The 13,967-nt window shown below is 31.2% G+C and overlaps 1 protein-coding gene across 4 annotated transcripts in view; it reads right to left on the bottom strand.

The window, feature by feature from the left end:
* Positions 1–2,166: 2,166 nt before the first annotated feature.
* Positions 2,167–13,967, bottom strand: part of LOC105228497 (protein numb) — a 108,964-nt gene continuing 97,163 nt past the window's right edge. For 3 of the 4 annotated variants that reach the window (XM_019991110.3, XM_049446890.1, XM_049446891.1), the window contains 3 exons: positions 8,544–9,209; positions 7,999–8,247; positions 2,167–5,769 (listed from right to left, as the gene is read on the bottom strand). In XM_019991110.3, coding sequence (XP_019846669.2) covers positions 4,264–5,769; positions 7,999–8,247; positions 8,544–8,624 — 1,836 coding nt within the window. In that variant the 5' untranslated portion in view covers positions 8,625–9,209 and the 3' untranslated portion in view covers positions 2,167–4,263. The remainder of the gene's footprint in view (positions 5,770–7,998; positions 8,248–8,543; positions 9,210–13,967) is intronic. The other variant, XM_049446892.1, reaches the window with a different exon arrangement.

The following is a 13,967-nucleotide window of genomic DNA, read 5'->3' as shown; positions in this document are numbered from 1 at the left end:
TGCTGCGCCTGTTGTTGGTGGTGGTGTTGTGTGATTGGTGTAGTTATGGTAGACACTTATTATGTTATATAACAATGCATTTTTTACTATAATAAAAACTTTTGAATTAAAGCATTATTTCATTTATTTACTTTTTTGTGTTTTTCTTCTCTTCGCTTACATTTCAAGTAAATATGCAGGGTTGTGTTTTTTTTTATGCATTTTAAGTAAATATTTTTATTCATAGTTTAGTTGTATATATGTATAAACAAACCGTACATACATTGCGATAGTTTCAACTTCATCAAGTTTTACATGCATACATATACATACATACGTACTACATACAACTAAATACGATAACAATATGCAGTAGCGTAAAAATAATAATTTTGTTTTCAATTTTTAAAGATAGTATAATACAATTTGTACAAATTAAAATTAATTTTATAATTTTTTATTAATTTTTTCGCAGTGGTTTTTTGTTGTTGTTTATGAATTTAGATTATTTTTTATAGTTTTTTTTAATTATTGTAATTAATTTGTATTATTTTCAATATTTTCTTTAATTTCTTAAATTTTTTTTAAATTATTTTAAGCTACTTATTTATAATTTTTATACATTTTTGTAATTAATTTTAAATTTTAAATTATTTTTTAATTATCTTTAATTAATTAATAATTTTTTTAATTAATAATTTTTTTGTAGTTATTTTATTTTAAATTTTATTTCATAGTTACTTAATTTTATAATTTTTATGTCATTTTTTTTAATTTATTAATATTTTTTAATTATTTGTCAATATTTTCAATTATTTTTTTAAACATGCATAATTTTCTTGATTTTTTTCTAATTATTTTTAAATATTTTCAATTATTTTCAATTATTTTTTAATATATTAAATTACTTTTAATTAATTATTGAAATTTTTAATTATTGTTTAATTATATTTAATTACGTTTTAATTATTTATCAATATTTTCAATTATTTTTTAATTATTATTCAGTTTTTTTGTAATTATTGTTTTAATTTATAAATATTTTTCAATTATCTGTCTGTATTTGAAATTATTCCTTTAAATTATTTTGAATTTTTGCTAATTATTTATCAATATTTTCAATTACTTTTTTATTATTATTCAGATTTTTTGTAATTATTTTTTATTTTTTAAAATTATTTGTCAATATTTTTAGTTATTCCTTCAAATTATCTCGAATTTTTTCTAATTTTTAATTATTTCTCAAATTTTTAATTTTTTTATTATATTTAATTACATTTAAATTTTTTCTAATTATTTATCAATATTTTAAATTATTTCTTATTATGTTAAATTGTTTTTAATTACTAATAAAAATATTGAATTACTTTTTAATTACTTTTAATTATTTATAAATTTTTTTAATCATTACTTTAAATTATTTTGAAAATTTTTCTAATTATTTGTCAATATTTTCAATTATTTTTTCATAAGTTAAGTTATTTGTAATTACTTATTAAATTTTTTAATTACTTTTTATTTATATTTAATTAAGATTTAATTTTCTTTAATTAGTAATCAATACTTTTAATTATTTTTTAATATATTAAATTATTTTTAATTAATTATTAAAATTTTTAATTACTTTTCAATTATTTTTAATTATTTTTTGTTGTATTAAATTTTTTCTAATTAATTATTTTATTTTTTTTAATTACTTTTAAGTATTTTTTATTACCTTTTTATATTTTCAAGTATTTTTATTTATTTTTTTTATTACTTTTAACAGAAAAATAAGCGAAACGGCAAGTGTACTATGAGGGAAATTGAAAAAAAATTAAGTAAAATTTGTAAAAATTAAAATTAAATTACATACGCATATGTAGGCTACATTTTCTAGTGGATGGTATGTAATGCTACTGTGGCTCACACACTTCCTCACGCATTTTCATACATGTATGCATGTGTGTTAGTGAGCTACTGTACTTTTAACTGCGCATATTTATTTCTAGCTGAATTTATTCTTTCACTAAGTAAGCTATATACTTTCTTTATTACTAATTTTTTACACTCTAATGTATGTATGCGTTTTTTTATTAGTTTTTTATGTCATAAGCCATTTAAGTACTATACAGTTACAGTTAACATTAATAATTCAATTAACAGCGTGTGTTGCAATGCGTGCTTTTTTCTTTGCCTTTCTGTGTGCTTTTATTAAGTAATATATTTATTTTTTTTAATTTCATTAATTTCTGCCTTGTAATTGATAGTTGATATTTTAGATGTACATATTTGTAATACATAATCTAACGTCTTTTACATATGTATTTCTTTCGCTATACTATTTTTCTACACATTACTATGCTGTCTCGGTTATCACTTGGCGTGCTGCCCAGCTTTTTTAATTTTTTTTTTAAATTTTTTTTCTTGCATTTGTTCATTAATTTTTTCATAAATTTTTTTTTTATTTTTAATGAAATTATATATATTTATATATATTCTTTACATAATTATATACTTTTTTATATAATTATATATTTCTTTTATATAATTAAGTAAGTATATGTTCTGTTTCGCCGATTACTTTGAGTAATTCTGTTTTAGCTGCTCAGCGTTTAAGTGTTAATTCATTTATAAACTATTTAAGTACTCGTACATTTAACATTAATAATTTAGCTGTAGTTAATACAATAACATTGTTTATCTCTTCATCTAATCTGCAGTAAAATTTATAGCAACTCAAATATGTAATTTACATACATACATGGAAACTTTATGTATGCATTTCATGTAGTTGCTCGCTGGTTCTTACAAAAATTTTGAGTTTAAAAAGCAAACCTGCCTTCTTGTTAGTTCGGAATTACACGCACTGCAAAAAAATATAAGAAATAAATAAAAAGTAACTAGTAACAGAACTGGTCCAAAAATAACTAGTCGAATATTTTAAAATTTGAATTATTGTTGTAACAGTTTATATTTGTAAATTTTTAAAATTATATACACTGCCAAAAAATAAAAAAGCAACTAGTAACATAACTGGTCTAAAAATAACTAGTTGCTTTTTACTGATTTTTTGTTTTAAATTAAAGTTGCAATAATTTATAAATTTTTTAAATTGAACGGCGTTTTATATTAGCAAGTATTCAACGCTTGAAAATACCAACTAGCAGTAAATGAACTACACCACAACTACATACATACAATATGTATATAGTTTAAATGTAAATAATGAAAGTTTTGTTTATATTGAAATAAATTTTAAAATATTTATTAATTAAAAAAAACATGTGAAATAATTCCTGTTTTATATAAAAAAAATAGTAAAAAAAATGTATCAGCGGATAAAAAACTAGCTCGCAAACTAGTTTTAAAGTAACTAGTAAACACATATCCACTTAATATATATTTTTACATATTTAGCAAATTCGAATAATTTTTTTCAATGAATACTAGTTCTGTATATAGTCCAAAACCAACCAGTTCCTTTTACTTCATTTATAAAATATTACGGCATGTCTGATATCGTAAAAATTACATTAAAAGCTTGGCATATTATTTACAATCATGCACAATAAGTACATGTTAATTGCATTTTAACTAATTGAATGATAATTTTTATAATAAAATTTAACCTAAATTTTTAAATATTTACAGTTGCTAAAAATAATTACAGTTAGCAAAAATTGGCAAAATGTTTGATTTCCGAAATTAAATGGCATGATTCTTCAGAAATTTCAAAATTATTTGTAACTTTTGTAAAAAAAAAATAAACTGGTCCAAAAGTAACTACTGTCATTTTCGTAGTTTTGTAATATATTCATCTCATAATTTATTTACAATTGAAATTGTAGTACTTTCTCAAAATTTTGCAACTGGTCCAAAAGTAACTAGTGTAGTTTATGTAATTTTGTTATATATTCATCATATAATTTATTTAAAAATGAAATTTTAGTATTCTCTCAAAATTTCGCAACTGGTCCAAAAACAACTAGTTACTTTTAAAGTAGTTCAGCGCTAACTCTGAAGTTAAAAAAAAAATAATGGTTACTTTTGCATTAAACAATTATTGGCAGTGCATGTAATTCCTTTACTGAAATCTTTTTACATTCTTTACTCGCCTCGTAATCATTTTGCTTTAACAACAACATTTCTCTAGCGACCAATACCATTTTTGCAAACTCACTGCACACCTAACACTATTTGAGTTGCTAATCGACCCCATGAATTACACAGATCGAACACATGTGCTATCTCACTGATATCATCAACTACTAGCACGAGGCTTGTACACCTCGTCTACTGCATCTACAGCTGCACCTGGAATGTTTGCGCCGGTACCTTCGGCGGTGATATAAATGGATTGGTACTGTGGTGTATTGGTGCAGCTGTACTGCTAGCGACGGGCGTAACTGCAGACGCCACTGGCGTTGTCGCTGCCACAGGTAGATCGGGTGACAGTGGCTTGGTCACGCCGGCCACCCATTCGGCATCGAAGGGATCCACACCTAATGGTGATGCAGCGCTCATCGATTGCGTACGACCGGTTGAGTTGAGCATACGTGTTGCACGTTTAATAACTGCCGGCGAGGTCTTCTTCACCACCTCGCCTAGCCATTGATCTGCATTGGGCAGTGGTGCCACCATCTCTACGGGGCGACCAGCTGGCAATGGTGGCGGTGGTGTCATTGTTAACGTTGGTGTTGTTGGTGTACGTACTGGCGATGTGGTAGATACTGGTGATACCGACGAAATGCGTGGCGCTATTTGTGCCGTTGGTGTGGTGGTGATGGTGGTGACCGCACCACTAGCAATAGAATTATTGCTCACTGCACCCTCAGCATATTCATAAACTCTACTGACAGCAGCAGCAGTGGTAATGCTATGACTGCTACTACTAGCTAACGGCAATGATGTTGGTGTAGAGATTCCCTTCTGTTGTTGTTGCGTCTTCTCGGCCGCAATGATATTCTGATTAATGCTCAAATTATTATTGAAATTGAGATCATCGCCAGCCGCAATCATTGCATCGGTTTGACTGAGCAACGAAAGACCCTGACTGAGCTCCTGACACAGCTGGCTAACGGTGTCGATGGTGGCACAACCATTATCCATATCTGCAATGCCCATTTTAGCTGGTGAGATCTCTGGTATTGGCGAAACACTACGATTGGGTGTAGCTAACGCTGCGGCTAGTGAACCGCCATTGGCAGCTGCCAAAAATGCCTTCTGCCGTTCGGTATTGGACGGAAGATCGTTGATGCGTAATGACATCTGCCGTTTGAACGGCGATTGACTGCCAATGGTGCTGAATGCACGAAACGAGCCCTGACGCTCCAACATCGACGGTGTAGCATGTGGCCGTTCGATGGCGAACGGATTGTATGGTTTGGGCTGTGGTGGCACAGCAGCGGATGGCGTCTCACCTTGCGCCAAACGTTCGGTTAACGTTTGCTGACGGAACGAACCCGTACGCGTAAATGTCGAATTCTTCACATCGAATGTCATTGTGACGCCACATTCCTTATCACGTCGCTGCTTACGTTCCAAACAGACGGCAAATGCACAACCGACGGCATGTGAGAGCCGCTCGCCGAGCTCTTTGCAGGCGAGGAAGCCGTGACACATCCAACGACGTGTTGTGCCATCGCGACAAATGTAACTGAAGCCGCGCTCGTGGTTACGATCTGGCGCACAGAAGCTCACTTTCTCGATAGTCTGATCGACAATGAGGCCCTTCGTCTCATCGTCCACGACGCGCAGTCCATCGCCGCTAACGTGCAGCACACCACGTATGGGTCGGCGGCGCGAATTCTGCAATAAAAAAGTGAGAAGTGATTAGCGAGTCTGTATTTTAGTGGTTGTGTGATAAGCGCTGGGTCTACGCCCACATTTGTCAGCAGTCAGAAGTTGTGCGTGTGCGGTTGGTAATTTGAGAGGCTAAATGAAAGTAAAAACTGCTGATTATTTTACTTCGAAACTTTAGTTTGATTGATGAGTCACAAATAAACGCCCACTATTTAGTATTGAGGTTAAAGAGTTTAGTTTTTCACAGAAATTTTTATGAATAACATAATAGGGAAGCTCAGATTAATCAGGTTCTTTAATCTGCATGGCTTAGTCATGTCTCTTTCGGGATTTAAGATTCCTGCTGTGTATATTATTGTGAGTTTTAAAGTTTGCAGCAGACTCAAAGACCTTAAGAGCTGTATTCGCTCCAAACCTTACTGGTGTGTATGGTTTCTTCTTCCACAAAGCCAAAACTCTTATCAAGATTAACGTTGTTGCTCTAATGTCTCGAGTTGTGAAGGTTTATAGTTCATTTCTACAGAATTCCCGGAAGAATTTGCTGATGTATCGAAAGTCCTTTGGTTAGAACCACTACAGTTTCGTCACCTTTTTACTAAATCTTATAATAACAAGGATATATCGCAGAAGTTGATCCTCCAACTCTTTTTTTTACAAAACTTCCTACGTATCTCAGAAGTATTGTCGATAAACCGATTAAATTTCTGACTTCGGAGTCTCAATACCACTTGGAAAGATCTGAAGCTTGATCTTTCGCACGGATTTGAGCTTGATGACTTGAATTTATTTTATTGTTGTTCGAAAGTTGAGAGGCACTATAGCGTAGGATCATTACCTTAGGGTTCCGAGAAATTTACAAGTTTTGTGGTTTGAAAAACTTCTATTTAGTAGATATCTGAGCTCTCAAAGTGGAAGCTGTTTGACTGGCGGAAGCATTTTTCAAGCCGTCGCCATCAAGTGCCTGGAATATTGAATCTCATTCAAGAAGAATACGGAAATCTCTACAGCGATAATTTTGAAAGACTCATCTTATGCCCTCAGATAAAGGGTCAAGTTTCATCTAATAAAATTGAACGGGATGAATGGAGTCTGTTGAAGTATTTAAACTCATGGACCTGCGTGAGGTTTTGAGAGGCGGAACTGTTTTCAACTTGTCAGATGCTGTAAGTAATATTGGACCTCACACAAGAGGAATACCAAGATCTATACTGCGATATTTTTGAAAGTCTCATATTTCGCCCTTAGATAAAGGCCGAACTTGTCGTCTAATCAAATTCAATGATAAGAATGGAGACTATTCAAGTCTCTAAGCGCATGGAGCATGTTAATTTCTTTAATTTATTCTGAGCTTTAAAAAATGTACAGCTGTCTGATGGATGAAACCTTTTCCAAACTGTCAGGTGCTGCCTGAAATGTTTGACCTCAATGAAAGGAAAGTTGCATATTATGACCTCAGAAAGGTCGAACTTGTCTTCGAATCTAGTACAATGAATTAGGTCTGATCAAACCCTTAAACGCATGAATCAGCTGAAAGTTTATGATTTTAAAAACACATCTCTTTAGTAGAGATCTAAGATTTCAAAATGTGACAGCTGTCTGAGGGATCGAACTTTTTAAAAACTATCAGGTGTTGAATTTGTTTATCGGTTTTATAAGCCAAATAAATGCATTTGTCATTCTGATAACATTTACTAAATTTCGTGTGTCCGCGAAAGGTTAAGGCCGATCTTGTCATAGAGTCTAAAGCAACGAAAAGATAGAGTCTTTTGTGGCCTTTAGTCGGCGAAATCTTTTTTAAGGCTGTCATCTGCTGCCTGAAATAGTGAAGCACCTGCAGGACGAAGCCTGTACTGCGATATCTCTGAATGTGCAAGGGCTTTTCACCGTTCCCACGACAGTCAGGTCTAAGTAACCGGAACGGACCCGGATTTTTATCCCCACAAGAACTGTCAACTCAGCACCATTCCTCGAAATTGCTTCAGGAATGTTTAATGTCGCTACAACAATAAAACAACAACAACAAGAGCTCTTCAGGGAAAATAAGACTCGTTATTATTGATTTGTATTACAACAACAACAAAAACCATATCCACTCTAGAGTTCGCTAAACTTAATTTGGCGCACCTAAAGATTCCTAAGCTTCCCACAGCGCACTCAACTGACAAATGCGCTAACCACTCAATGCGCATTTTTTCACACAAATTTAATGTAAAATATATAAAAGTATTTACTTACCCTCAATACTTTTAGGGCCTCCTCGCAAACTTGCATACCGCGCGATTCGAATACCTCAACGCAACCCAAATATTTAACCGCAAACGAACAGGTCGCCGAACGTACAGCCTCCTCGTCAGCCTGCCATTGATGCGGTTTCGATGATTCGGGCACACGGTCCTTCCGACGACGAAACGAATCGCGAAAGGATCGACGCAAACGATCCATTTTCTTTGGTGATTTCTTGCTAAAGCGAAATGATGCGGATTTCTAAGCAGAGAGGAAGAGGGGAGTAGTACATTAATATGTGTTGCATATTCAAATTTATTTTTTGGATAAAAAAACAATAAAATAAGGTAACAAAAGCGACGCGATCGTGTGAAACAAGTGCTAGACCAACGTTGAATTTAAAGCGTTCAGCGCCTGGCGTACGGGGTTCGAAGCCGCAGCGCCTTTGACCGCGTTAAACGCATACTATTGTTTATTATTATTCATTTTTTCTTACTGCTCTGGTTCTACTTACGTCTGTAGCTATATATGAACACTTAGTTGTATGTGAAACCTACCCCATTTTTGACATCACCAAATTTTCCGCGTGTGAAGCCGCGCTCCAGCGGTTCGTGTGTGTGTGACGATGAATTTCCCATAGTGAAATTAAATTGTGCGCTGTCTGCTGCGACTACTTTTCGACTGTCGACTGTGTTTGCTGGCTGTCGTACTTCCTTCCTTCCTTCCTGGTTTCTTGCCGCCCTGGCGACTGCTGTCCTTTCCGCCTTGACGCGCTCACTTGTTCAAAAGCTATGCGAGTGCGCTGCTCGGGGGTTGCAAACACACGCTTGACCGTTATTATTTGAAATTTCTCCAATGCTGTTCGCAAGCGTCGTTCTTATTACTGTTGTTGTTGTTGCTTGAGTGTGTGAAATCTCTTTAATTAATTTTGCTGATAAAGCTGCTGCGCTCACACCTTCGTATCACAAATTGTTGTAAATTTCTTTACTTTTACTTCGAAATTTATACGTGAGTATGTTTGTTTGTGTTTCTGCTTGCTCTTCTGCTTCTTCTTCTTCTGCTGGTATTTTTTGCAATTAACCGCCGCTTATGGTTTTATTAAATTGTCGTTAATTGATTGTCCATAAGTTATTGAGTAATATAATATCAATTAGGCGTGTTGTTGTTTTCGTTCCTTTTTTGTTGTCTTTTTTGTGTGTGTGGGTTGTTCTTGAAGGCTAAAACTGTTTACAAAAATGTTTATTAAAAAATCGTCTTTAATGTGTTTGAAAATTTCTACGCTGCGTTGCGACGCGACACAAAAGCAAGGTGGTTGGTTGCATGTTCTTCTTGGAAATTTTAAATTATTAAAATTGCAATTTTTGCAATTACTCTTTTTTTACATATTAGTAGTAAATTTTGTTGAGAACGAGTAAAGTTAGGTTAAAAAAGTATTTAAACCGGAGTAAATGGCAACCCTGACATATTTTTGGGATACATATTTTATCTATTTTATTTCGTCTGGTTATTACTTTACAATCAAATTAAAATTAAGTTTGAAAAAAAATTTAAAAAATATATTTAAGTGGCAACCCTGACATACTTTTCATCAAAATTAAAATCCTTGTGATTTATTTGGTGTCGTCTGAGTATTTCTTCACAAACAAATTAAAAAAAATTAAAGTAACGCAAAGTTTAAACATATATTATTCGCAATAAGTGGCATCCCTAACATTTTTTCGAAAATTAAGATAAATATGTATTTAATCCATTATATTTCATCTGGATATTTCTTTATAACAAAGTTAAAAGTAAGTGCGAAAAAATAAAAAAAAAAATATTTAAATGGCAACACTGACATACTTTTCTTCAAAATTAAAATCCTTGTAATTTATTTGATGCCATCTCAGTCTTTTTTTTTCATACAAACTAAAAAATTATTAAAGTAACGTAAAGTTTAAACATATATTATTCGAAATAAGTGGCATCCTTAATTTTTTTTAAGTTAAGTTATATATTTAATCTATTTGATTTCATCTCAGTGTTTCTTTATAAACAAATTAAAAGTAATTGTGAAAAAAATTTATTTAAGTGGCAACTCTAATATTTTTTTTCGAAATTAAATTGCTGTAATCTATTTGTTGTCGTCTAAGTATTTCTTTACATACAAATAAAAAATAATAGTAAAGCAAAGTAAATCTTAAACATACATACATATGTATATTAATCGCAATAAGTGGCAACCCTAACATTTTTTCCAAAATTAAGTTATATATTTAATCTATTTGATTTCTTCTCAGTATTTTCTTTATAAACAAATTAAAAATAAGTGTGAAAAATAATTTTAAAAATGTATTTAAGTGGCAACTCTAATATATTTTGTTTCCGAAATTAAAATCTCTTTAATCTATTTGAAATTTCTTCATTATAATGTAAAAAAATTGTGATTTGAGCGCTTCCTTTAACTGTAAGTAAAATATAGAGTTAAGGTGGTTCTAATTTCTTTTTTTATTTTTTTATTTATTTTTGAGTAGTTTTTTCAACAATTATGGAAGTGCTAGAAATGTTAAATTTTGATTGTATACACACCGCAAAATATGTAGTATAAAAAATTATTTATTATATTTAAATACAATGCAATAAAAAAAAACTTATTGGCAACCCTATTGTATATGCTTAATGCTGAATTAGCATACATTCTCGCTAATTTTTTATATGTTATAGCTTTAATTTGTTTTGAAAAATCAAAATTTTTTTCAGGCCACAAGTATACTACACCATTAAGGTGGTGCTATCATATTGATTTTGAACATTTTTTTAATTTATTTTTTTTTTAATTTTTGATTTTAATTATAGAAAATATTCTAACCCTTGCTGGTTTCAAATATAAAAAAAATCTAGGCATATAATTTTTTTTGAGAGTGTCTGACCTAGTTGGCAACCCTAGAAAAGTTATTTAATGAGATTTTCGAATGTTTTTTTTTTGAATTTCAATGAGATTTTATTTTTAATTTTCTACAATATTTTTAGATATTTAATTTGTTTAATATTTTGAAGAACATTTCTTTAAAACATTAAATAATTGGCAACTCTGCTTTATTTTAATTATAAAAAATATTCTAATCTTTGCTGGTTTAAAATATTTAAAAAAAAAATCTAAACAAAAAAAATTTTTTGAGCTTGTCTAACCTAGTTGGCAACCCTAAACAAGTAACTTAATGAGATATTTGAATGATTTTTTTTAATTTTCTATTTAAACTGTAAACTGTATGTTATTTAAGGACATTTTCTATGTAAACTGTAAACCTTTAGCCTGAAGCATTGAAAATAAGCATTATTTAATATTGCAATGACTTGGCAACTCTGAAAAGCATGTTTTAGCGAAATTATTTAAGAATTTTAAGATATCTTGTCAATAGATGCTCCAAAAACAATTTTTTATAAATAAAATATTTATTGTCATAAATTTCATGGCAACCCTATATCCACCACATGCACATACATATTGTATTGTTGCTCTCTGTGTCATTTTACTTTTCATTATCTACAATACATAAACGCCCCAGAGACACGAGGCCCGATAAGCATTATAACCTGTCTAAAACTCATTGAAATCTCACAGATTTGTTATTGAAAAACAAAAAAGCAATTTAGTTGGTGACTCAGTAATAAAAAAGAAAACTACATACATACATACACCACTATTATTGAGCACAACTGCAGCACGTTTTTGATTTCATTTCGGTTTCATTATGGGTCTTTATGCGAAATCGTGTCGATCAAGTTGGTTTAGCTGCCACTTTTGTTGGCCAACTGTGATTTTTCCAACGCCGTTAGTCATGGCCTGGCACAAATACACACAAACAAACGCATACACGCCAACAATACCAAACAACATTCAGAAAATGCCATTTTTCAAACACGTCACAGCCATTAAAAGTGTTTGTTGGCGATAACAACAAAAATATGAACAACAAAATTCCAAAATTGTTGCTTTATGACATGCCAAAACCAAAAAAAGTGAATTTTTTTGAAAAGTAGACACTCATAAAGACAAAACTTTTGCTGGCGATCAATCATACTTTTGCTTAGACGATTGAGGGAGATAAGCTTGGCAGCACAATATGGCTCAAGCATGAAACTCTCAATACCTCTTCGAGTTGAAAATTTAAACACTTAAATGACAATAACATTAATTGATGGCAGAGAGTGACGGAAATACAAAGAGGCGGGTGTTATTATGTGTATATTAATCATTATATCGCAGGAGTGGTGCAATTGAGTGGCCATAAAGCTTTCAAGTGGTTGGGTATGTAGCGCGAAGTGAATTTCAATGCAGTCAAAAGCGCTTAGTTTTATGGAAAAATTAAATAAACACTCATTTAATACAAAGAAAGTACAAAGTTGCGGCAAACATCAAAAATATTGCAGCTACAGTGAGCTTTGGAACATAAGGTTGAGCACAAAGTGAAGTAAAAAGTCTAAACTGCCAAGCAACTTAGAAAATTATGTGCTGAATAGCACCTACAATGAGCTTTAGAACCTAAGGCCGAGCACATAGTGAAGTAAAAAATTAAAACTGCTAAACAACTTAGAAAAATATGCGCTGAATAGCATCTACAATGAGCTTTAGAACATAACGTTGAGCACAAAGCGAAGTAAAAAGTTGAAACTGCTAAACAACTTGGAAAAGTAGGCGCTGAATAGCACCTACAATGATCTTTTGAACCTAAGGCCGAGCACACAATGAAGTAAAACGTCAAACTTGCTAAATGACTTTATACAGTATGCGCTGAATAGCAGCAGCTTAATTTAATGACGCTTAAAAATATTATTTTTAGGTTCATTACAATTTCTTAAAGCTCCACTGTGTGCTCGCCTTAAGAGTAGAAATATATAGCACATTTAATAATTTCTTATTTTAAATTAAAAAAGAATTAAGTTTTTCTGTTAAGCAGCTGTGACATTGGGATTTATAATATTGTATATACCTACAAACATAGATATATACATAAATGTATATTATATTACACCTACATACATATATCTATCTCCCTTCAACACATATACTGCGATAAACATTTATACTCACAATAATGGCAGATTATTTGCTTGTCCCTGTATACCCACCTGAATAGGTGTGAAGTCAGTAGAAATGTCTGATTTTCCAATTAGCGCACAGATGCGAATTGTTCAGTGCTAATTTCCCAAGCAAATAAAAAATGGTAATTATCTCAAAGTTCGCAGATATCTATACATTTGTATAGACGTTCGTACTATTGATAGTGTTGTTGTACCTGATTTACATTATTTCAGTTACTCTATTGAATTTTTTCGCATAATACTTCTAGTCAACAAATTATTGACTAAGAGCTGACTAATTTTGGGTTTCTGCGTAATTTGTAGTGAGCTTACATTTCAAATTTAGAGGATGAACTAGTTTATAAAGCTAACACAAAATTTGCATCTCAAAACGCTGTACCTTTATTCATTGTTTCTTCAAACATATATTCAGCGCACTAACACTGTTATACATTTTTTACAAGCTATTTTTTTATGTATTCAGCGGCAATTCAGCGCTGTTAAAAATTGAAATCAGCAATAATAAATATCACTTTTTTAAGATTTTTTTAAAGAACGAACGCTCTAACGTCAATTCAGCAGCTATTAAGCTTTATAATGAACATTATTACTTTATTTTGGAGGTTAGTATGAATAACAAAGCGCTCAATTAGCATCAATATGAAGAAAAACTACTCTAAATTCAATTCAGTTGGTATTCAGCTCAATCAAAAATATAAAATATTAAAATTGTATGTTGTTTCCAAGCCCAACTGACTAAAAAATAGCAAATTTAGTAGTAGTATAAAGAAAAACTATTCGTAATTCAATTCAGCAGCTATTTAGCGCAAGCAAAATGATTGTACACTAAAAATTATAATTTTTGTGTAAATACGACAGACTCACAAATATAAGAAATAGGCATTTATAAAAGTGAAAAC

Source organism: Bactrocera dorsalis, chromosome 1 (assembly GCF_023373825.1).
Source record: "Bactrocera dorsalis isolate Fly_Bdor chromosome 1, ASM2337382v1, whole genome shotgun sequence".
NCBI classification, from domain to species: domain Eukaryota; kingdom Metazoa; phylum Arthropoda; class Insecta; order Diptera; family Tephritidae; genus Bactrocera; species Bactrocera dorsalis.
The sequence above is the reverse complement of the archived record's forward strand: the minus strand, read 5'-3'. Positions and strand labels throughout refer to the sequence as shown.